The 24828-nt window shown below is 54.2% G+C and overlaps 1 protein-coding gene across 2 annotated transcripts in view; it reads right to left on the minus strand.

The window, feature by feature from the left end:
• Positions 1-20142: 20142 nt before the first annotated feature.
• CTNNBL1 (catenin beta like 1) overlaps positions 20143-24828 on the minus strand; it is a 162454-nt gene continuing 157768 nt past the window's right edge. Inside the window, exon 16 of one of the 2 annotated variants that reach the window (XM_055302188.1) lies at positions 20143-20336. In XM_055302188.1, coding sequence (XP_055158163.1) covers positions 20248-20336 — 89 coding nt within the window. In that variant the 3' untranslated portion in view covers positions 20143-20247. The other variant, XM_055302183.1, reaches the window with a different exon arrangement.

Genomic DNA, 24828 nt, shown 5'->3' on the forward strand with positions numbered 1-24828 from the left:
AATCCTGAAATGACTTTAATGGCACGGTTAACGCCAGTCTAAATATTCCATGGCTGTGACTAATTAGCTAGACCAACGCTGTCCAATAGAAATCACATGCAGGCTGCACGCGTAATTTTAAATTTTCTAGTAGCCACTATTTTTTTAAAAAGAAGGTAAAAAGAAACAGGTGAAATTAGTTTAATAATATATACATACCCCAAATATTGTCATTTCAACACGTAATAAATAAATATAAAACGTTGTTCCTGAGGTAGTTGATATTCCTTTTGCGTAGCAAGTCGTCAGACTCCGGCGTGTATTTTGTACCTGGCACCCCTGCGCTGGGGCTGGCCACGCTTGGATCCAGGGCCCAAGAGCCCCATGCAGGTCAGGGCTTCCCCCGGAGACAGCGCCGAGCTCGGCCGGCATCTCCAGGGGTCCCACGCGGGGTGTGCTCCGCCCCGGAGCTAGACCCTGGGGACCCGAGGCCAGCGCCCCCGGGGGACTCTCCGCAGCGCTGCTCTCCTCACTCAGGCCGCGGCCAGGGCGCTCACCACGCCTCACAAGCCCGGTGCGCCCGGGCTGGCCCCCTTGCCTGTCTGCCCTCGTCTCCCCTGTGCCCCGTGGGCCCCTGGCTCTGGTCACACCGGCCTCCTGGCTGCTCTTCAAATGCTCCAGGGACGCTCCTGCCTCAGTGCTTTTGCATTTGCTCCTCGTGTTCTTTCACATCTTTTGGTCTCTGATCAAACATCACCCTGACCATCTTCCCTAAAATGCTGTCCCTGTCCCTCTGAAGCCCCTCACCTGTCCCTGTCTCAATTCTCATCATTACCTGCCACTGTATGTGTTGATTTCTTGACCTTCCGTCTCCCTGACTGCAGTGTGAACCCCACGAGAACGAGGGGAGGGTCTGTCTCCTGCCCCAGCCTGGATCCTGGGGCACAGCATGCACCTGATACGTGATTACTGAGCGAACACACAGATGTGGTTTTTGAAATTAATTTGTGCCCATCTCCCCGACAGCTCGAGTGACCATCGAAGGGGGGACCCGGCTGGCTTTGCTCGTCACCTTGCTACTTCAGGGCCCAGCGCACAACAGGCCCTCAGCAACTGCTGAGGAGCTAGACACCCCACATCCTGGGAAGGGTCATCACTTCTGTGTCACCGTGACCCGCACCCATCATTTATTGGGGACCTAGGATGTGTCAGGTCTCATGCCAAGTGTTTACCATGTTTTTTAAAATTAAATCCCCATAGCAGTGAAAGGCATTTTCATCCCCATTTTATAGATGAGGAAACTGAGGCCCAGAGAGGTGTCTAAGATCTTACAACTGGCAAGTGGCAGATCCAGGGTCCAGTTTCGATCTTCCTGATTCCAAATGATAAGCAACACTTACTGTGTTGACCCTTGCTGGTCCCTGAGTGGAGCACACTGTTTCCCTTGTCCTTCCGGCCCACACTGACCCCGTGAGGTTGCACCGCTGACATGCCGTTTGCTGAAGAGGAGCCCAGGACAGGGATGCAGAGCCCATGCTGAAGATGACACAGCTGGTGGCCACCAAGAGGCCTGAGCATTTCGCCCCAAGAAGGAAGTCTCTTTAGCTCCAAGGGTGTTGTATGGGGGCCAGATCTCAGCTGGAGGGAGGGGAGGAGTTAATCTCGTCCAGCTCCTTCTGATGTTGGGATGCCGTGCCCCCACTGGACGGACCGGGGACGCAGGCTCACCTGGCCCAAAGAAGCCCTCTTGCTCAGAGTTCCAGCTCCAGCCACCCCCACCCCCCTTGCACTGCAGCTTTCCCCATCTCTACGGTAGGAGGGTACAGCTTGATCATTGTAGCAGAGCCTTTCCAGCTCAGTGCTTTGGAGGGAAATGAAGGGTAGTGACTTGACCAAAATACACAAGGTTTCCAACTCAGATCTTCAGAGACCAAGGCTAATGTTCTCCTCACTGAGGCAAATTCTTTTCAAAACCAGAACTATAGCATTACACCAAAGGAGTTACACTCTAATAGTGAAATTTCAGGCAAGGATGGGGGTGGGCACAAGGCATGACCAACCTGACCCAGACTGCTGGGCCTGGGTCAGAGCAGAGGGGTCTTCCCAGGGGTCCCTGCTGGAGCAGAAGCACCAGTGGGCGTCCTGGGTCTCTTGTATGAATATTTGCAGAATCTGGATGGAGGTGCTGGAAATGGCTGGAAACTGCTCCAGTCTTTCATGGCACTTGCCAAGGCCAGTACATCAGACCACAGCAGCTCAAGGAGGAGGTAAAGTCCTCTCTAACCCAGGAGCATCTCTAGCTGTGATCCAGAAGGCAGAACAGCATCTGGGGCCTTCAGACCCTCCCCACTCCCAAGGGAAAAGCAGCCTTCTAGGAGCAAAGCCCATGATCCTGGGGCTAAAACCCCTCCACCTATCATGAGAAACCAGACTAAGAATATAGCAAGGCAGCTTCAGAGGGCAGAGGGTTCCCAGGGCTGCATGCACATTTTCATTTTTTGTCCATCCATCCATCCATCCATCCATCCACCCATCCATCCAGTATCTTCTCTTTGCTGGTGCAGTGGTGAGAGCTTGCCTATAGGGTCCAAATCTTAACCCATGGGACCCTGGGCGAGTCTCCTCACCTCTCTGGGCCTCCATTTGTTGTCTGAGAGATGTGTGCTTCCTCTCCCAGAACCCTACTGCTGTTGCAAGAGCAGAGGACAGGGAATCCCGGCACCAGATTTAACAAGCAGGCACTGGACCAGCTTTGGGCATACCAGCTCACTGAAATAGCCCTGGATGGGGTGGGGGGGGCATGATTCTCCCTGTTTTACTGGAAAGGTCAAGGGCCTTGACCAGAGATGCGTATTTGCTTGTTCTCACTCACTTCCACTCATACCCACTGCACTTTTCTCCCCATCTCCCATCCAGGCCCTTCCCCAAATACTGCCTGCCCCAAACCCCTGCAGGTGTGGCCCTGCTGGGGGTACCCATGCTTGCACCCATGCACATGACCGTGTGGACAGAGCGGACACTGGCTTCATCTGAAGCCAGACAGAGGTGGGCTTGAACCTGACTCCACCTCATCCCAGCTGTGTGGTCCTTGGAAAGCTACTCAGACAAGCCTCAGTTTCCTTGTCTCTAAAGTGGAGATTCCGACCCCTGTCTTATTGTGTTTCATGAAAATGAAGTCAGCGATGCCATGAGACATCCTTCCTCTGCCCCTGGCACACAGGAGAGGCTCGGTGAATATTAGCTCCTGATTGTCTTCACTCTCTCTAGGATAATCTATAGCTGCCAGGGACTCTGGACCCCCTCTTATTGCACTAGCCCATTGTACGGGTAGGGAAACTGAGGCCCAGGGAAGGATAGTGACTTCAGAGGCCACATATCCCAGAGGGGGCATAGATAGGTGTGGATCTTGGGGCTGCACTCCTCCCATCATAGTCCTCCACCCTGTGCCCCACTGGGCACTGTCGCCCAGAGGAACCAGAAGCCCCAGTATTGACCAAGGAGGGGACTAGAAGGCCTATGTCCCCAAGGAGGCCACCTCTGGTCAAAGGTCAGGTGTGTGACCTTTGAGCCCCCACTCAGCCTCTGCCTCAGCATCTCCTGAATCCAGTGTTCAATCCCTGCCCCTGCCTCCCTGCCCTCTGGAGTCTGAAGCAGGAGCTAGCCGGGTAGTTTCTAAGAATTGTCACTGCTTCCTCTCCTGCTCCTGCCTCCCCTCAGCTGGGAGGGAGGCAGTGGCACCCTCTGAGCAGGAGCAGGGGCTTTCTCCCAACCCCCACCCACCCCACGAGGCTGGGAAGGCCCAGCTGATCACTCAGCTGGCTGGCCAACTGCCCCGAGTGCACACTGTGGCCTGGGTTTACATCCCGACTCTGTCTTTTCTGGGTTGTGGGACCTGGACCCCTTCCGTCTCTGAGCCTATTTCCTCATCTGTAAAATGGGAATAAAAACAGAGCTTATCACGAAGGTTGTTGTATGAGTGAAACATCCATCACTCACAGTGCCTGGGAGAGGACAGGCACAGGCTCAGGGAGGGTAGCAGTGTATCATTTGTCACCCTCTGGCCATGGCCCACTTCCTGGGTCACCAGTCTGATTCAGTGGATGTTCCCCAGGTGGGCTCCTGTTCGGGTCTGGAGAAGTCTGAGGAGTGCGGGAAGCTGAGAGTCAGGCTGGGCCTCAAGGCCCTCAGGAGGCTTCCAGCCCCACCAGCAACCATTGGAATGAGGCTGTTGACCAGGCCATGTGGGCACTGGTAGCATTAACAGGAGCATATAACCTAGAACAAGGGAGGAGACAGTTTGTCCTATTCTTCTCTGTCCAGCTCTGGTCTCCCTTGCCCCAGACTCTTCTGCCCCTTTCAGGAGGGTCACTGACCCACTGACCAGGGAGGGGGGCCTCGGGATGGGATGGTCCTACAGTTCACATGTTTTCAGCATCTGGGAGGACGGACACGTCCGGCTCTGGCTCTCATCAGCCCTGACCCGGGCATCACCCTGTCTACAGCACACCTCCTCACACCCAACACGCCTCCATCCAAGGTTCTGCACTTCCCCTCAAGTCCTGTCCTACTCCAGGTCTTCCCTGTCTCAAGTGTGCCCCCTTCTCGAACCTCCACCCCAGGCCATCCTGCACCCAGAGATGGAACCCATCCCTGAGCCCCGCCCACGGGACGTGGCTGGTCGTCCCCGCTGTGTCCCCGCTTTCCGTGCTGGTGGGTTGGTGGGCATCACCTGCCGCAGGGACCTCCTGTGTCCCCTGTGCCCACCCCACATCCCACCAGAAGTTGGAGGGAGCACTTTTACAAATGCAAATCCCACCATCCTCCCCCACTTAGAGCTCTGGATGGTTTCTACTGCTTACAATAAAATCCAAACAGCTTCTTTAGGTGACCTCACCTCCCACTAGCTCCCCCTCACTCTTGCTTCCAGCCACTTGGCCTTCTGGCGGTCTCTGGAATGTACAACGCTCCCTCTCACCACAGTTCCCTCTGCCTGGAACATGCTCACACCTCTTCCAAAGTGGAAAGCTTGGCTCCTGCGCCAGTTCCTGCAGGGCCCAGGCTCCCCATCAAGGCTCTCCTGTAGCCCCTGGTCCTCTCCTTTGCAGCCCTGCCACCCTGACGGGGCTGTGAGCACCTCCAACGGAAGGTGGGATCTTCCTCACTCCTTCTCTGGCACAGAGTCGGGCCCCAGTAAATCTTGCTGAATGAATAGGGGAGGGAAGTTGTGGATGGATGGATGAAGAGCTGAAACAGCCCAGGGAGTAGAGGATATGAGCCCTGGCGGGGATTGATCGCTGTATTTCAGACATGGGGGAGTCGGGTCCTCCTGTGACACCAGCTCCCTGTGTCATTCTGGTGTTTGGGTCTCAGGTTCCCCCAGGAGAATGAGGGAGTTGTGTGAGACCTCGAAGGCTTCCCCTCCCCTTGGGGGTCTCTGTCCTGCGATGTGAAGGAGGCAGGCAGGTGGCAGAGCCATGGAGGTAGGGCTGGGGAGAGTTAGACTAGGTCCACACAGGCACAGGCGTTCCCCTCGTCAAAGCTGACCTGCCGCTGGACAGGCTGCCTTGGGAGAAAGTGAGCTCACCATTGCGGGAGGTGTGTAAGCAGGGGTGCCATGGGGAGGACCCCCGTGGTGCCTGGGCAGTCGGACTCATGACCGGGCACCCAATCTAGAACTCAGAAAGGCACAGGCTCCAGAGCTCAGTCTCTGCTCCGTTCTTATTAGCTGTGTTAACTTGGGCAAGTTGCGTCAGCTCTGAATGTCTCAGAGTGCGTCATCCAGAAAACAGAGGAGCGGCATCAACCTGGCGATGTTTTGAGAAGATGCACAGGGCCTGGAGCGGTGTAAGTGTGTGGCAAGCACGAGCACCTGCCCTGGGCCGGGCTGCACATCCGGGATAAGAGTTCTGGCCACACACAGAGTCCAGCAAGAGCCTGGCCCCCCGTCACAGGGCGTGTGGGTGCTCACCTGGAGGGACCTAAGAGAAAGAGGAGGCTGGAGCGGGCCCCTCACCTTGCTGGGGTCCCCCCCACGTTCATGGGCTTGTGAATGCTCCCTCCTGCACCCCTCCTTCTTCACCTCCGTGCACGGAGCCCCATCCTTTCCACGCCTCCCAGTCACAGCAAACTGCCTCATCAATCATGTTCTCTCTAATTAACTTCTAATTTACCTCTTTAGTCAAATCTGTTTACAATCAGAGACAAGAAAACACGCAGCAGCTAGAGGTGCGGACGTGGGGACTGGCTCCAGGGACCGTGGCAGATCAATCAGCCCTTGACCGGGGGTGGGAGCCCCGGCTCCCCTCCCCTCCCAGGGAGGCCTGAGGGCTTGAAAGGGCAGGGGAGGGGGGTACCACTTGGCCCAGCGCCCTGGCATCCGGCACCCCTGGCCCGTGAGGCCTCCCCGCACCCCTCAGCCTCCAGCAGCTTCCCTTCCCTCTGGTCTTCACACCCTGCCGGGTGGGGAGCCCCCCCATAGGCAGGCGTACTGCCTGTCTGTGTGGCCTCAGAAAATGCCTCTTCTACTCTGAGCTTCTATTTCTCTGTCTGCAGAGTCAGGGGTAAAATAACACCCCCTCCTTGCAAGGCAGCAGTGAGTACAAAAGGAACCTCCATCACCAGCCCAGCCCTTCTGGGTCTGAATACCGAGTCCAGCATGGAAGGTTCACAGGCTTTGTTTGTTTGGTTTTAATTTCTATATTGTGGATGTTTTAAAGTTTTAAAAATCTGATTTCATCTTCAACTTATGGGGCGGTGGCAAGACCAGTATGTGGTACAGCACCACCTCCAAATATTTTAGCGTGCACTTTCTAGAACAAAGACCTATTCTTTTTCTTTCTTTTTTTTAAAAAAAAACTCAACAAAGATATATTGACTTTAATTTTTTTAGATTTATTTATTTATTTATCTGAGACGGAGAGAGAGACAGAGAGAGAGAGACAGAGCGAGTATGCACACAGAGGGAGAGAGAGACCCCCCCACTGAGTAGGGAGCCCCCCACTCAGAGCTCGATCCCAGGACCCCTAGATCATGACCTGAGCCGAAAGCAGATGCTTAACCGACTGACCACCCAGAAGCCCCCAAAGACTTATTCCTACATAACCACGGTACAGCCACTGGAATCAGGAAATCCGTGTTGAAGCATCACTACTGTCTAATCTACCCCAGGCCTGATGTTAATCCCACTGCACCACTGACCCTCGGCCAAGTCTCATGACCCCTCCTGGGCCCAGCTCCCGCGTCTGTGAAGGGGGTGAAGAGGTGATAACTCTAACTCTACTGTGCAGGGCTGCTGTGTGAAGTCAACAGCTGGTGCACGGGGAGCAGCACGCGGCAGAGGCGAGAGGTACCGACTGTCACTGTCCACACTGGAGGCAGAAAGGGAGGCTCAAGGAGGCCAGTACTTGTTCCAGCAGCAGGAAGGCCGGAGTCACATCCATGGCCTTGAAGGGCCAGAGCCCCGCGTCATGTGTGGGTGCATGTCATGTTCTCCTCTCAGAGATGGACAACCCGGGCCTCAGACAGCCAGGAGCCTTGACCTCTACTGAGGGCGCAAACCTCATAGGTGGAAAGACAGACGCAGGGAGGAAGGTGAGGGGCAATGATGATTAATGGCACACCAATAATACTGACAATAATAATGAGCAAAGTCACCTGGAGGAGGTCCGTCCCGGGGCGGTACACGGGTGGGGCTGCGGCGGGGCGGGGCCGGGGGGGCAGGCCGAGGGGGAAGGAAGGGGGGATGCCCCACACCCAGGGCACAGTGCCCTGCTGGGGGGCTCTCGGGGGGGGGCGGCTGTGAGCCATCAGGTCACAGACCCCTGCGGCAACAGCGAGGGACACCGGCCGCCTTCAGGCCTGTCTTCCCACAGCGCATGCCCACATACCCACTCGCTGGTTCATTTGCGCTCACCTAGAATGTTCCTTCAGCTCCACCCCAGACTGCCCCCGGCCCGCTGGTCAGTCTCAGCTCAAACATCTCCTGAGAGGCCTTCCAGGACCATCTTATCTCCCCAGCTCTCTGATTCCATGTTGATTCTATCGCCTTGTTTTCTTCATCTCACTTTTTTCTCTTTCTTTCTTTCTTTCTTTCTTTCTTTCTTCTTTCTTTCATATTTTATTTATTTATTTATTTGACAGAAAGAGAGAGGGAGCACAAGCAGGGGAAGAGGCAGAGGGAGAAGCAGACCCCCACTGAGCAGGGAGCCCGACTCGGGGCTTGATCCCAGGACCCCGGGATCATGACCTGAGCCGAAGGCAGGCGCTCAACCACTGAGCCCCCCAGACGCGCCACCACCTCACTTATTTCTCTCTGGAGTTTGTCTTCTGGTTGGTCTGCCTTGCTCATGTCTGTGCCCCCCTTCCACACTCATGGGTTCCTCGAGAGCAGGTGCCCTGTTTTGTTCAGTCCTGTCTCCCCAAGCCCGGCATGAACACAGGGCCGTGCTCAACAAATATGGCTAAACGAATACTGGATTCTCCTGTCATCACTGTCTGCTCAGGGCCTGTCCAGGTGGGGGCTTGGAAAGGGAAGAACGGAATCAGACAGGGCCCCCCTGCCCTCACCGGCTCAGGGTCCTGCTCGATACAAAATGACAGGTCCTCAGGGTGGGGGGACAGCCCCGCCCAGCCCCTGTTCCCAGCACTGCCACTGGGACAGAACGACAGAACCTGCCGGGACACCCTGCAGCCGGGAGACGGAGCCCGGGGCTCCAGGGCCAGGCGGGGGTGGCTCCGGCCCAGCTCTGCCCCACCTCGCTGCCCCGACGGCCGGCCTGGAGGCCTGGGACGACACCTGCTCCCCACGGGGTCAGAGGTGGCCCTGAGAGGGGCTCCGGCCCACACGCCGCTGTGCCCTGGCTGGTGGGGGCAGGCGGGGGTCAGCACAGCTGGGGGGCCCCTTCCCGGAGCGGGCACCTTATCCGAGGAACAGGAGGTGCGTCCTGTGCTCCCGTCTGGAGGCCTCGGGGAGATGACAGCTTCTGGCGCTGGGGGGGCACCGTGCTGCCGCTGCACTGTTTGTTCATATTCCCTTTCCCCTGCCCATGTTTCTCGTTCCAGACTGTGTAATTAGGTGTCCAGGGGTGTCTCCGATTCTGGATTCTGTTCCGATAGAATTTGCCTTGTTTAATCAGTAACAGGATGGCTGCCTCTGACAGCTGTTTTTCCTAGGGAAAAAAAAAAGAGGCTGTTAGGGATGGGGTGAGTTGGGAGGTGGGCTGATATCGGGCTCCTTGGCTTGAGTTTCCCTTTGTCACAGACTTCAGGGTGACCCCGGGGTCCGTCATGTCCCCTTCCTGGGCCTCAGTTTGCTCACCGGTAGAACGGGAGTGGGGGGAGTGGGACCTTGCGATCCCCCCGCGGTGGCTCTGAAACACAAGGAGTGGCTGTGGCCCCAGCGAGCAAGCGGTGCTGCCGTGGGGGCTGGGCTGAGCTCCTGGAAAGTCATTCGTGGATGCATTTAAATCCAAGGTGGCATTTTTTTTTATCACTGTGTTCTTAATTGTAATTGCCATTTAATTAGATTAATGATAATTAATAACGCTAATAATGTACTGTCCTTTGTTTGGGATGATGACATTGCAAACCCACCGTCCAGAGGTGGAGGGGGGCCGCGCTGAGCCCCCTCGCCCCCCTCTTCTCTCCCTGCTCCCTCTGTCCCTGATCACATGTGCTCAGCATGCTGGGTGGGGACCCCCTCTTGTCGCTGTAGTCTTCCCATTAGACCGGGGAGTGCTCCAGAGGGGCAGGGACCAGGGCAGGCGTTCCTGTATCCTACCCGCCTAACACGGAGAGGGACCAGCCCGGGCAGTGTGGGAGGAGGGACAAGCGGTGGGTGGAGAGTGGTCAGAGAGGTGGGTGAATGAGTCTCTGGCCCGGGGAGGTGGCCAAGCTAACTGACCCTCTCGGGGCTGCACCCTGTGCTCCCACCCCTTCTCCCCAACCAAGTCCGGCCCACTCTAACTCCATGATAGCTTTCAAACGTGCCCTCTCCTCCCCGTCCTTAAGGTCACCACCAAGGCCTGCCCAGACTACGGCAGCAGCCCTCCCCTGACCTTCCAGCCTCCTGACCTACCCCCTTCTGTCCATCAGGCAGGAAACAGGAGCGACTTTCAGACTCTCCCACATGACCTGCCCCTCAATGGTTCAGAGCCCTTCCAGGGCCCCTCTGCCCCTTCCAAATAGAGTACACCGCTTGGCCTTGGCATTGCAGCATGCCCAATCTGCCTCCTGCCCACCTGCCAGCCCCCTTTCCTACCACCCCCTCTCCTCCCCACCTACTCACCCAGCACATCCTCCCTGTGCTTCCTCCCTCTGCAACCTCCTCCCCTGCCCCCTTCTCACCCATCAAAGCTCACCATCCTAGGTGGTTGAGTTCAAATGTCACCTCCTCCACCATACCCCCAAGATACTCCAAGAAGTTGCTCAGCAATGCCTGCAGTGTGTGTGTGTGTGTGCGTGTGCGTGTGTGTGTGTGTCTTTAACAGTATCCTCCCTCCTGCCTGCTGTGTGGACTCCCAACACCCACAGGAGGGTTGGGATACATTTTATTGATCACTCTTGGGCTTTCAGGTTAAGATTCAGCTCTTGCCCAGAACAGTTGTGTGACCATCCAGCCTCTTCCCTCTTCCAAGCCTTGGTTTTCTTATCTATAAGATGGGGACAGCAGCTTGCCTTTCACAGAGTTGTGGTGACAATTACTTGGATTTGGTTTTAGGGACGCCTGGGTGGCTCAGTGATTGAGGGTCTGCCTTCAGCTCCAGCAATGATCCCAAGGTCCCAGGATCGAGTCCCTGTATCAGAGTCCCCGCAGGGACCCTGCTTCTCCCTCTGCCTATGTCTCTGCCTCTCTCTCTCTCTGTCTCTCATGAATAAATAAAATCTTATTTTGAAAATTGCATTTGGTTTTGTAAGGCCCCCAGCTCAGAGCTGGGCTCTTCCTGCCTCCGTGCCTCTGCCACTCTCGGCACCGCTCCTGGGAAGCCCTTCCAGGCTTCTTACCTGGCGAATTTCCACCTGCCATGGCTGCTTCCCGAAGTGAAGCGTCAGGGACTCCCAAGACATAACTCAGCTCAGATGTTCCCAGAACCGTCACTTCCCACCCTGACTCAAGTTGGTTTTGTGCCTGCTGCTCTGACCACCATGAGCCCAGGCTAGCGCCGGCTGCTCACAGTGGGCCAGAGGGACATAGAGGTTAACGACAGGAGGGACCCAGATCCTGCTGCATCCATGGTGGGATCTCCTCCATGCAGACAGCCAGCGGTCCTCTGCCTTTTGCTCTGCCATTCATCCTTTCATTCCCTCTTCCTTCACCCATCCTCTCCCTTCTTCCCTCTTTGACTCAGTCATTATATTCCACACATATTCTCTGTGATCATTTCCCTCCTCTGCTTAAAACCCTCTAATGGCTTCTTATTGTGTGTGGAAGAAAATCTAAACTCCTCACTGTGGCTAACAAGACCCTGCCCCTGACCCAGCCTGCTCCCTGCCCACCTCTGCAAACTCATCTCCTTGCATTCCTCATTCATGTGGCACCTGGCTGTTCCTTAAATATGTAAATCACACTCCTGCCCCAGGGCCTTTGCACTTGCTATTCCCTTCGCCTAGAATTCTATTCCCAACTTCTCTTGGCAGCTGCTCTGCTTGTCAATCTTGTCTCAACTCCAGCATTACCTCTTCAGAAAGCCTTTCCCTGACATTCCAGACCAGAGGAGCTGTTCTTCCTATTTTATGTACAGCTCCCAGTGCCATCTCGAGTTGCCTGGCTGGTTTGCAGGACAAGGAGCCTTGTTTGTTCTTTATCCCCACAGCTGCACATGGGGCCTGGCATGTGGTAGGTGCTCAGAAAAGATTTTCTGAGGAAATGTTGCAGGGGATCCTGGTGGGTGGCAGCCCCGTGCTGGGCACTCAGTGCAGAAATGGAGGAAGGCAGCCCCCATGCTCAAGCAGCTCACAGGGCAGATCAGGAGAAGCAGGCTCAGGGAAGGCTCACTGGGGGCCTGGGAAGAGCAGAGAGGGAGCAAAAGAGGAACCGGGGGTCTCGGGGCCAAGGGCAGAGTGTATGGGGTTCTCAGGACCTCTGCTCACTGTGTTCTGGTTGATGAGGGGTGTACCTGCCTCTGTCTCTTCCAGGAGGCTGAAGCCCCCTGAGACCGGGCCCCACACTCCCGCCCCCGGGAGGGTGGTGTCTGGCCCTGGGCGAGTCCTGAACAGCAGTAGAATTATCAGCAGGAGAGTGGGAAATGGGGGCAGGTCACAGAGCAAGAGCACATGGACTAAGGCCTGGGGCAAGGGAGCACAGTCAGGCCTGCCCAGGCACTCTGGTTCAACAGCCCAGCCCCTTAGGGAGCACCTGTTGTATACAAGTACACTGCTCACTCTTTGCTCCTAAAGGACCTTGGCACGGGAGTTTGCTGATGGAAGGACCGATGCCCTCACAGGTTCGTTCATTCATCCTGGAAGGTGTAAATAAAGATGAATCAGCTTACAGTCAAGTGGAGAAAGTGAATAAGAAAATAGTGACATAAGGATGTCATTATGTGATTGTATGACCATTGATCAGCACATAACACCTAGTGGGTCAAGTGCTTTCTACGTATTAGCTTGTCGTAGGCCTGGGTGGTGAGTGGTATTGTACAGCACTATCTCCCCATTTTTATAGACAAGGAGACCGAGGTTCAGAGCAGTGAAGTCACTCAGCCGGGTCACACAATTGGGGAGGAGCAGGGCTGGATTTGAAGCCAGGAAACCTGTCTCCAGCACCCACGCCCCATTGCCCACTGGGCCATGGGGCCAGTCCGGTGAAGCTTGCTTGCATATCTTTTGATCTTTCTCTTTTATTTTATTTATTTTATTTATTTTATTTATTTTATTTTATTTTATTTTATTTTATTTTATTTTATTTATTTTATTATTTTTTGATCTTTCTCAATTACAGAGACACTGGCCTGGCTGGTAAAAGCAGAAACCTATCCTCGGGCCTTGCTCCCAAGAGGGCTGGAGAGAGGTGAGGAAGGAAGGCAGCTGGCCCAGGCCATGTCCTGTCACGGCCACTTAATGAGCTTAACTGATAACCATGGGCTCAGGCAGGTTGCCAGCTGTGCTCGTCCACTTGGCCAGGCTTCCTGGCCGTACACCACTGGCTGGGAGAGAGTGGCAGTGGGGCCAGGGGAGGGGGCCCGAGCATCCCCAGTTCTTCAAGTGAAGAGCTGGCATCCGTGACACAGCTGTGTGACCTCGGACACATTCTTTGACCTCTCTGTGCTTCCTTTTCTTGTTTATAAAATGGAGGGGAGCATGGCAACATTGGAAGATGCTACGGGGATGCAGCAAGGTGCTGGGGACAGTGGCCTTCCGTTCAGAGACTCCTGGCATATACTCCATCAGTAAATTTTCTACTCCAGTCTTTCGAAGGCTTGAGAAAAAACAATCCCAGTTCCAGAACGCTTGCATAAAGGAGAAAAAGGCTGCTGTGGTGGCGCAGAGACTGACTCTCATCTGGCTGTCACTGACTGAGGCGGTGACCTGGATCCATCTGCCAGAGGGTAGGGTGCCAGTCTCCACACCACAGGAATGTAGGGAGGGGTCAGTGAAATGGTCCCTATCAAGTGCTTTGTACAGAGCCAGGCATTTAGTTGGTGCTAAATAATGTAGCCGACACTATGGTAGTTTGGGAGGCCCGGATCGGCTGACCATGAGTGATCTTAGGACAGTCTCCTACTTTCTTGGGGCCTCTGTTTGCTTGTTTGGAAAACCGTCTGACCCCAGGTATGTCTTCCCCCAGCTCTGTCCTTCCTGGAATTCAGCAGTGTTGATTACTACCTTCTCTGAAACACATCTAATTTGCATTAGTGGGAAGGGGATGAAGTCTCTGTCATCCTGGGGAGGGGGTGAAGGCAGGGGTGGGGGGGGAGAGGGGAGTGGTAGGGGCAGGAATTGCCCTATTCCCAAGGGGAGTGAGGCCATGGTTTTCAGTGTCAAGCCACACATCCCTGCTCACAGCTGCTTCTTTCCTGTTCTGGTTGGGGGGCTGGGGCAGGAGAGGACCAGATTTCCTCGGAGCCCCAGGAAGGCCTGGGGAGGAGGGCCTGGGTCTGGATTCTCCAGGGAGTGGGGCTGAGCGGGGCCCAGAGTGGAGGAGGGCCTGGGGGTGGGCGGGTAGATTTATTACAGCCATTCCTCTCCCCCTGCAGCGCCTGCTTCTAATGAAATTTTACGGCAGGTGGAAATGATACGACTCCGCCAGCCCTAAAAGCACTTCTATTTATTCATTAAAGATATTTATATACTGAGCAGCTCTCTCTGCCGGCCCCACCCGACTCTGGTTGGGCCGATCAGTGGCTCCCAGCCCTCAGTGCTGGGGAAAGGCTCCGGGGCCAGGGGCCCCTCCCTGCAGGGTGACCCGTTGCTCTGCCTCAGCGCGTCCACCACCTCCTGGTCCACAGCATCAGCATCTCCTCCCTGGGTGCGTGCACCAGCCTCTTCTTGGTGCTCCTGCTTCCAAGCTATTCCCCACCACGGGTCCTCCATCAAGCACTGGGATCTTTTCAAAATCAGATCACATCCCTTCCTTGCCAAAACTGCTCTGTGGGCCCCAGGGCCCTGCAAGATCTGGCCCCTGCCCACCTCTCTGGCCTGCTCCCCCAGCAGCCCCTTGCCTCACTCTTGGGTCTAGTCACCATGGCTTCTGCTGGCTATTTTCTGGAGAATGATGGTGCTCTCTCTGCCCCAAAACCTTTGCCTCTGTGCCTCTGCTTAGACTCCTCTTGTCTCAGCTCAGGCCGCGGGGCTCCTTGGGGTCATTCACAGCAGAGCTCCAAAGCGCCTCATCCTCAGCCCCATCTCCATCGCCTGGTCTCTATCACTCTGTACCCTATTTGCTCAGTTATTACCAGGGCATCTGGGGCCTGGGTACTTCCTGGACACACTTGTGAGGCTGGATCCCGCTTTAGGGGCCAGAATCTGTTTCCTGTTTCCCCATCATTCCAGGACTCTGAGCCTGCAGGAAGGGGTGGTGATGTGTCCCAGAACAAGCTTTGTGACTAGACATGACCCAAGCTCCCAGAAAGGACAGGGAATCAACATGTATGTGGGTCTCTCAGGTTCTGCCAATGCTGGGAGCTCACTGGACCCTCGCTCTGACCTCAGGGTAGTCTGGGCACCCTCAAAGGTCCCATGTTTTACCCAGTCCCCACCCCTTTGCCTGTGCAGTTCCCTCTGCCTCGAATGACTTTCTACCTCTTATTTTTTGAGACTCGTGACCATCCTAAGACCCCTGTGACGTCACTTTAGAGACATGGTGCAGTGTCCCGTCTTTCCTGGTCCCTCCTGCCAGGTTTGGGGGCCCTTCCTGTCCTTCACTTCTATTAAAGCTTGTTAGTGCTTCCTTGTGACACCCTGTTAGGCAGCTATGGGGAGCCTGGGGTGCATGCCCAACACGGCGCCCTGCACAGAGCAAGTGTGCAGCAGGCACACCCTGGGAGGTTGCAGTGACATGTAACGCAGGTTGTGGGGTACAGAGTGAGGAGTTTGAGCTCAGTAGACTGGCGGGGCGTGAGGAAATGGGGAAAGGTAGGCAAGGATCCTCACAAGCTGCTCGAAGGCATTTCCTCCTCCCCACTGCTGCAGAGAGAAAGGCTAACTTCCCAGATGTTTCTTGGACTTCCTTCTCCGCATGGTAGAGCAGCCAGGGCCACATTCATGTGATCACCCATCCCCAGCCAGAAAGCCTGATGTCAAAGCCCCCACACAGGTGAGAATTGCAGCCAGCTGCTCAGATGTGGCGTGAGGGGCTCAGGGAGCAGGGGCCCTGTGCAGACACTGTGGGCTTCCGTCACAAGGCTGCCGATGGGCTGCTTCTCTGGGGCTTCCTGTACAACTGCGCCCAAGGCTTCTCCTGCCCATGCGTTCTGTACAGACAGGGGCTCCTCAGTGGCCGACCGCTGCCTCTCCATTCTCACTTGAGCCCCTTCTCTGCCAGTTGGTTTGGAGGCAGGGCAGCTCTGAGGTCAGCAGCATGGAATCTGGAACCAGTTTGCTTATGTTCCAGGCTCAATTTTGTCACTTTGTAAGCCACAGGCCCTGTCATCTGCTCTCATGTGTGAAAGGGGCCTGGTGACAAAGTACCTGCCCCTTAAGAATGAGGGTTAGATGAGCTAATTTGAGAGAAGCACTGAGGCTCATAGAATGAGCTCAATGAGTATTAGCTAATATGGCACGCACGCCATCAATTCATTCTTTTAAAACACCAAATGACTTCACTCATAAGAGAAATCCCAATTAAGATGACAGCCACTGTTCCCATCAGAGAGGCAGAGACGAGGGCTGCTGCCATGCAGAAGAGGGTGCAGGGTGGTGCCCGTAGATGCCGTCGATGGAGGGTGGGCAATGTGGCAACATGTGTCCCAGTGAAAGATGCACATCCTCTCTGACTTAGCAATTCTGCTTGTGAATTTAAATTCATACATGTGTGAAATGACCAAGGATGTTCACTGCCACATTGTAGTAGCAGAAAATGGGAGACCCTTAAATGTCCCTGAATGTGATTAGCTAAATTCTGTGTGGCCCTGCCATTGATAAGCTCAGCTATGGAAGGAGTGGGGCCACTGGGTGCATTTGGCAGGTGTAGAGCGAAAAGCCAGGTGCAGGATAGAGAACATGATAGGTTCCCATTTGTATTAAATATATTTTTATTCACTTGAAGACACAGCCTTGAAAGGCTATTCCAGCTGTTTTGTAGTAGTTGCTTCTGGGGAGAGGCACTGGGGGGCCAGGAGATGCAGCTGGGAGATTCACACACTGGAAGCCCATATGGACCTTCTGAAGTTGACACCAAGGGCATGTGTCACCTAATCAAGTAAAAGATGGCTGGAGGAGCACTTGCCTTTTCTGCAGCCCAGATAATGGAGGCCCACCACTCCAGTGCAATGGAGACACTTGCCATGTGCACCGAGGAAGGCAGATTGAAAAATGTGGCTCTGCTCTTACCGCTACTGTTGGGTGAGAAAATCTAATCCAGAAGTTTCTGCCTTTAGGAAAGTGAGTCTCATCTTCCTGTTGACACTAAATTGACGTTCTTGGTAATGGCCGAGGACATCACCTGGGCACAGGTGCTCCTGTGGGAGTGACCAAAGGGTGGCTTCTAGCTCGTCTAACTCCCCTCCAGATAAAGGAGGAATGCAGCCTGCATGCAAATCCCTTTAAATTAGATGTGGCCCATCTTGCTGCCACTGAATTCAGGCGTGTGGACCACTACAAACAGAGCAGCAGGCTGTGGAGGAAGGGGCATATGAAATCCTCATTTCCTCTATGAGGTAATTCTGGCTAATAGTGCTTATGGGCTACTTCATTGCCATGTTTGGACAGGAAAAGGCATACTGCCCTGCTGGGAGGCAGGCGCCGCGACTGCTCAGCTCTGGGCACAAGGAGGGCCACAGAGGGCTTTGCTTCAAGGGAAGAGCTTGGGAACCCCAATGGAGGGCAGACACAGAAGTCACGTTCAGAAGTGTATGTACAGCAAGGGCGGCCTTTACTGGAAGCCCAAGAAGTTCTTCTGGTGGAGGGGGTGCTGCTTGGTGAGGAAGACAGGGTCTCAGCCACTGAGCAGATGCAAAAGGTAAGCTCCACACCCCAGGAGCCAAAGGGTTAGCAAGGCTGGTGAGAGAATATCTCTACCTTGCTCTCAAAGGCTTTTCTTAACCTCATGTGGTGGGTTGTTAAAATCAGAAAGCAGAGGGCCAACACTTCTCATCCGGTCTTCTGAACTGTGACCTCTTGTGAATCCTAAGGGATTATACCTTGTGTTCCCACCCAAACCCTCCTGTCACAAAACTGATGGAAAAGGGGACCACTTCCTCATCTGTAAAGTGAAGGTAGGAGCTGAAACCTGCTTTTAACAGGGGGACTCGCTGCACAAAGCTCAGGAGGCACCCTCTGAAGCAGAGCGGAGGGGAGTGACTGCAGTTGAAGTGGGGGGGGGTTGGGAGTGGCCTACTCCCCCCTCCCCCCATGCAGGCTTCTGATGCGTTGGTGGGAAGCCTGGAGCTTCGGGAAGAGCAGCTGGAGAACCGCTGGACAGAACTTCTCTGGACGGGTGACCAAGTGACAGTGGCTGCCTCCAGGAAGAGAAGACCTCTTGCTGCATACCTTTGTGGTGAATTTTGAACTTCTGTACCATGTACAAGCATTACCTGGCTAAAAACAAATACAATTTTAAGGAACACCTGGTGGCTCAGTGGTTGAGCATCTGCCTTTGGCTCAGGTGCTGATTCTGGGTCCTGGGGTCAAGTCTCACATTGGGCTCCCCACGGGGAGCCTGCTTCTTCTTCTGCCTCTGTCTCTTCCTCTGTCTCTCATGAAAAAAAAAAATCTAAACAAAACAAAACAAAAAAAAACCCCACAAATAGTTTTAAAAAGAGTGATGCTGAAGGACTAATGCTCTCCGAAGTATCATCCAATTCAAAAAATCTAGGATTCTGTAGGTTACATCTAGACATGCTTTATTCTTTGTGAATTCATTACACCACATATCGACAGTGGAACCGATCGAAGTGTCATGTCAGTCAGTGATCCGTGGTGGTCTCCCAGACAGAGCAGCGGGTGGAGGGGAGAGCATGGACTAGGGGGGCAGGCAGACCTTGCTTTTGAGCGTAGGTGCTGCCGCCGATTGGCCCCAGGACCTTGCACAACTTCCTCACCCTCTCCGAGACCTCACTCTCAGCTTTAGTAAATGGGGGATAATGATGCCAGCAAGGCTGCAGTGCACGTTAAAAGAAAGGCTGTACAGCAAGGAACACATGGCAGGTGTTCAATACACGGCAGCTATTGTAGTTACAGAAAAATGAACTAAAAAAACTCAAACACCTGAATCCAAAATGAGACTGTAAGGCTATTCTGTAGGTCCCGTTACACCTACCTGCCACCGCTCTGGTCACGGGAAGGACGGGCACACTGTTTTTCCGCCAGGGTGGACAAGAGCACCAGGCAGCCAGGGGTTGTCTTACTCGATGCCCCACCACCTGCCCAACGCTGGGCACGATGCAGGCGCCGTCTTCCTCAGAGTCCTCTCGGGTGGCTGCCCAGAATGGCAACCGGGTCTCCCTTGGCATGCTGACTCGGGCCAGATGGCAGTGGCGGCCTGCAGCCCTGTACCTGGTGTTCAAGGAGAAGCAAGAGCGGGGCTGCCTGGCAATGTTGGCCATGGGCGCGGGCAGGGTGTGTGGCATCCCGCTGTTGCTGCTGTGCTGACCCTGGGCAACACACTTCAGTTTCCTGAAATACTGCCTTTTTGAACCGCCGCTCACTTCCTCACTCAGGAGGATGCTATTCTTTGTGACAGACTGGACACATGCTACGGGACCACTAGCTTCTATAAAGGAGGAGAGCAATCTTTTCATGTAAGATGGTTGTGGTTCCCATGCTGAAGTCCCAGCTGTGAGGGAAGGACACAGGCAATCCCAATTCCTAATGTGCCCACCACGGGCAGCATGCTTAGGGGACTTAGTTCACCCTCTGAAGTACCAGATGGGTATTACCACCCCTAGTCTGCGGATGAAGGAAGGTAAGATCGTGTAGCCAAACTGCCACAGCTGGTGGGCACTGCTGGAATTTGGACTCAAGGCCTGTTTCCTCCCCAGCAGGGGTGCTCATCCTGATGCCTGGAACTGCCCGGGAGTGAAAACCCATCCCAGCACTCAGGCCACACCCCAGATCCTGATTTCATCATTCTGTGGTGGGGGCCTGACAATGGTATACTTGTTCACGCTCCCCTCCTGACCAGGGATTCTGATGTGTGGCCAGGGTTCGAAATGCTGCTCCATGGTCTGTGCTGTGTGTGGCTGGTCTCACCGTGCCATGGAAGCCTCCCCAGGGGTGCTCCTGCCCGAGCCACGTGCCTTGTGTTACCCTTCTGGTCAGGGCTGGAAGCCCCAGAGAGGTCACCGATCCACACGCATGCCCCTTGCCTGCTACAGATGGGTAGCCTCACTGCAGTACCACCAGAGTAGCCCTGTGATCACTGAGACGCTCCGTGAGCCTCAGGTTCCCTCATGGGCAGAGTGAGGACAACCACTGACCTTCCTCAGATGTGTCCCATGACAGCTGCTGGGATAGTGCCGGGTCAAGAGCACAGGGTACTGCTCTGTTACAAAGAATGCCAGCCAGGAATACCAAAACTAGCTTTAATTTGTCCAAAAGTCACATTGAGCGGTGTAAAAACTTTCTGGGACGGAGGCCCAGAGAGAGTCCATGCTGCCTGGGGCCCTGGGGTTTCTAGAAGTTCTCCAGCAGGCCCAGGATGCGTTTTTGCTCGTTCTCCCGGAACTCCGGGCTCCGGCCGTCCCCAATGTTCTCCGCGTACTCTGGGGAGACAAAGGCAGAGTGAGGCATGGATCCGAGGTGCGCGCTCTGTCGGAGCTGGGTCCCTTCGTGCCTTTCCCTAAGTCCCAGCTCCCTCTACGACGCATGCTGTTCTAATACCTCCAATGGCTCCAACAGGGCAGCTGTGGCCAAACTCCTTGGTCTTGTATTCGAGGTGCTCAGTGAACAGGGCCCAGCTCATCTCTCCTCACCCAGAGTCCTCCCCAGCCATACTGCTTGCTTGCTCGCTCGCTCACTCACTCATATAGTCACTCAGCATGCGAGAAGTGGGTACCTGCCATGGGTACCTTTGTTCCAGCCAGTGTTTGTCAGAGTGTGGGCCCGGAAGAGCAGCAGCAGTAGCAGTAGCGCACAGGGACTTGTTAGAAATGCAGCTGTGGAGGCCCCACTCAGAACTTAGAGGCCCAGTGGTCCGTGTGAACAAGCCCTCCAGGTAACAGTGATGCAGTCTGAGAACCACTATTTGAGGTAATGGGGATAAAGTAATGATATAGATGAAAATCTCTGCTCCTATGAAGCCTACTTTCTAGTAAACAACCAAGTAAGTAACACAGATAGAGCGGCTGTTAGAAGGCATCACAGAGATTGGATGGATGACCTGAAGCAAATTCCCGCAGGCAGGTCTGGGAGTGACTGGCAGACAGCCGACCAGTGAAGAGGCTCGCCTGGCCTGGGGGAGGGTGAGTGTGGGGACATCCGTGTGGCCGGAGCTCAGCACCGGCGACAGAAGGGGCAGGCGCAGACCACAGGGCCAGTGGGCTGCTGCAAGGACTCTAGCCTTTCCCCTGTGACCAGAGCTGTGGGAAGGCTCAACGCAAAGGAGTGACAGCTCACTCCAGTGGAGGTGTGGGAGATGCCCTGAAGGGGACAAGGGCAGAAGGTGGGAGATGTGATTTGATTGCGGCTGGGACCAAGGTCATTGTGGGGGGTGAGAAGTCTTCAGATTTTACATGCGTTCTGAAGATAGGCTGGAAGTGGGGTGCCAAAGAGACACAATGATACTGACATCACCAAGAAGTATGACAGAGTAGTGGAGACGGTGACAGTAAGCCTCAAATTCCCCCCATAAGGGGAACAGGGTTAGGGTATAGTCCCCTGGTGTGAGATTCAAATAGCTGGGAGTTTTTAGGTAAATGGGGAGTTGGGAGAAACAATGGTCTTGAGATGCTCCCCCCTGTGTTAGTGGCAGGGGGATGTGGGAGAAATGAGCCACCACTGGGGAAGGTCCACCCCCAGGAGAGATGGGTTTCCGTTAGAGCAGGAAGGCAAGGAGAATGCTCCATGAAGGTGGAGGATACAGAGCATGACGGTGAGGACAGATCTCCAGAGAACACATCAGAGTGTCAAGGTAGGTCACCACGTGATCCATTTTTTTCCTAGTTACCCCAGCACAATACTTACAACTTTCCATTTCATTTTCAAAAGTATCCTCTCAAATTACATAGTCACCCTGGTTTTAGGAGGTAGGGGGGCAATGGTACAGAAACACCATGGAACTTAGGGATTGGAGTGCAGGGTGTGAGGGTGGGTGTGGGGTTCCTGTAGTGACTCCCAGGAGGAGGGACAAAGGACATGTGTGAAGGGGAAGGGAGGGACAGAGTGCTTACTGCCCTCAGACCCACAGATGGGAGACGGTATGACATCATGGGCTGGGTGTGAACTCTGTCTCTGACTCACAATCCTAAGTGACCTTGGGAAGGGCCTCCTCTGGAAATAACGGATATTCAAGACAAACTAGTTCCCTCCCTGAGCTTCCTTTGCTCAGGCCAGCAGTGTCACGTGCAGAGAGCCCACATATTCCTGCAGGCCCCTCTTAAGGGCCGTCTTCTCGGTGAAGCCTACCTGGTCATCTCTTCCTCTGGCTCCTGTCCTCAGGCCAGGTCCCATCATAAGTCTGACTCTTAGACTCCCCCTAACTTTTCTCCTTTTCCTCTAGATGGGTAGTTTCGGGAAGGCAGAGGCATGTGCCTTACTTTTAGCTGAATACCCAGCAGAATCTGGCCAAAAGTCAGCAGGCAGCATGGCCTGGTGAACAAGCCCTCAGAGTAGTGGATCAGGGTGACTGTTTGCATCCCAGCCCCACCCCCTGCTCCCCAGACTGGACAGCTTCAGGTAGAATAGACAACTCTGGGCAAGAGGCTTTCACATAATAAAACATCTGCTGATCTGAATCTGACAAAGACTGGGGAGAGAGAAGAAAGTGTGCAACCCCTCCCCTGCTCCCTCCCACCCCCACTATGCTGGGGAATAACTCTGCTCTTGCCACTTCTTCATTTTCCCTCCTTCCTCTTTATTACTTTGGACATGTGCCGGAAAATGGGATTTGGGATTCAGACATGTGCCAGCTGTGTGTCTCCCCCTGGAAATCATCCTCTTCTGTTAGATGCATCCATCACCTCTACCAGCAAATGGTTGTGATGCCTTCTATTAAGGCCCCTTAAAGAGAGGGCTGGGGTGATGAGAGAGCAGGATCTGGGCTGCGGAGACAGCTATGAGGCTGTATGTAAGTGCTATCTCTTACTCACATGTGAATGATCTAGTAGTTGCTGCCCCGGGAGACAGAGAAATGACCATTACAGCATTTAATACCCCCAGGGGCATGGTCTAGAAGCAAGAGTCTTAATGGATTGAACTAACACTTTGCTCTTCTAATGTATTCTCAGACCCAGGAGGGAGGAAAGTGTAGAAACAGTCTGATCCTTTGGGGCAGTGATTTTCCAAGTCAAGCCAGCTAGCTTCCCTGTAGGAACTAATCTCCTTTTAGAGACCCACAAGGTAGAGGAAACCAAAGTCTGTATCGATTCCCTTGCTGAATCACCTCTGCCAAGGCCTTAGAAAAAGTACATGCCACCACAACACAGAGAGCACCCGTCCCACGGTGTGTCTCCCATCACTCTCTGTGGGGAGGGAGAAATCATCACATGAGCTATTCTCTGGATATGGGTGGTGTGTGGGAGAAGAGCTGTTTCCTCCACAGTGTGTGCTGGGCATGTATGTATGGTGGCTCATCTGATGTTTGCAGCAATCCCACAAGGGAGAGAATGCCATCCCTGTTTGCACATGAGGAAACTGAGGCTTATTAGAGAACTGGAGCAACGTGCCCAAATCTGGGATGGCAGAGAGGCTGAAATTCAACCTGAAATGTGTGAGTCGGGAAAAAGGCACCTAAAGAACCAATGAGTGGGAAAAGGGGGGGGAATGCCAGTCCCCAAAGTGGCATCCACTTACCTAAGCAATATCCCCCCCGCCAGTTCCCCATCCTCTGGGGAGAAACTGCTCTGTGAGCACTCCGGAGCAGCCCAGCCCCACAAGGTCTCTGGCTAAAAAGTCCTCCAAAAGGGTAAGACTCCAGATGCAATGTCCTGTGGTAAAGGACCTCAGTGGCCACAGACGTGGAGTGGGTCAGAATGTCAGAACTGGCAGGGCTCTCAGAAATGTAGTGGAACTCTGATGGGCAGGTGACCAGCCTGGGTCCCACAGCACGCCAGACACGGAGCCAGGTCTGATGAGGCCCTAGTACTTTTCCACTGCCACTGGCAGCTGGCACCACACTATGCCCCGTGCCCTCACCCTCTGCCTCATACCCCTACTCATTCTTTGTTTCCAGAGCAGAATCCTATTTGGAGCAAATCTTGGTGGTGCCAGCTACCTCTGGTTATTATAGCTGCTGCAGCAGTTTATAAATATTGAACAGATTCCTCCCAGAGGTCTCGGGGAGGAGTTTTCTTTGCTGTGTGTGTGTGTGTGTGTGTGTGTGCGCGCGCGCGCACATGTGTGCAAACACGTTTGTGTCTGTGTGTATAAGAAAGGAAGAGAGAACGCCAGAAAAAGAGATGCTAGATGAAGGGGGATCTAGGAGTTGGGGAAAGGGAGACTGGGCTGGGGAGAGCGGGAGAGAAGAGGGTGAGTTGGGCTGGAGAGAGTGAGAAAGATGGTACGCACATCAACTCCCTTCTCTACTGTCCCAGCATTTTTAAATGCTCTTATAATAAAGGCTTTGATGGAGCTCAAAAACAGGCAGCAGTGCTGAACGCATAAATATTAAAGCAAACTTTAGACAGCAGGTTTACTATTCAGACATGGAATACAAGCTGTTCTGTTTATGTTAAGAGGGAGAGGGAGGGGCCCTGGGGCTGGTGGATGGGGAGAACTATCTTCAGGGCATAGACTTGGGCCGTGCTCACAAGCCTGGTTCAGATCCTTGAGCCTGAAGTCTTTTTTTTTTTTTTTTTTTTTTTTTATTTTTTATTTTTTTTTTTTTTTTAATTTTTTTTTTAATTTATTTATGATAGTCACACAGAGAGAGAGAGAGAGAGAGGCAGAGACACAGGCAGAGGGAGAAGCAGGCTCCATGCACCGGGAGCCCGACGTGGGATTCGATCCCGGGTCTCCAGGATCGCGCCCTGGGCCAAAGGCAGGCGCCAAACCGCTGCGCCACCCAGGGATCCCGAGCCTGAAGTCTTAAATGCTCAC

Source organism: Nyctereutes procyonoides, unplaced genomic scaffold, assembly GCF_905146905.1.
Source record: "Nyctereutes procyonoides isolate TBG_1078 unplaced genomic scaffold, NYPRO_anot_genome, whole genome shotgun sequence".
Taxonomy (NCBI): Eukaryota; Metazoa; Chordata; class Mammalia; order Carnivora; family Canidae; genus Nyctereutes; species Nyctereutes procyonoides.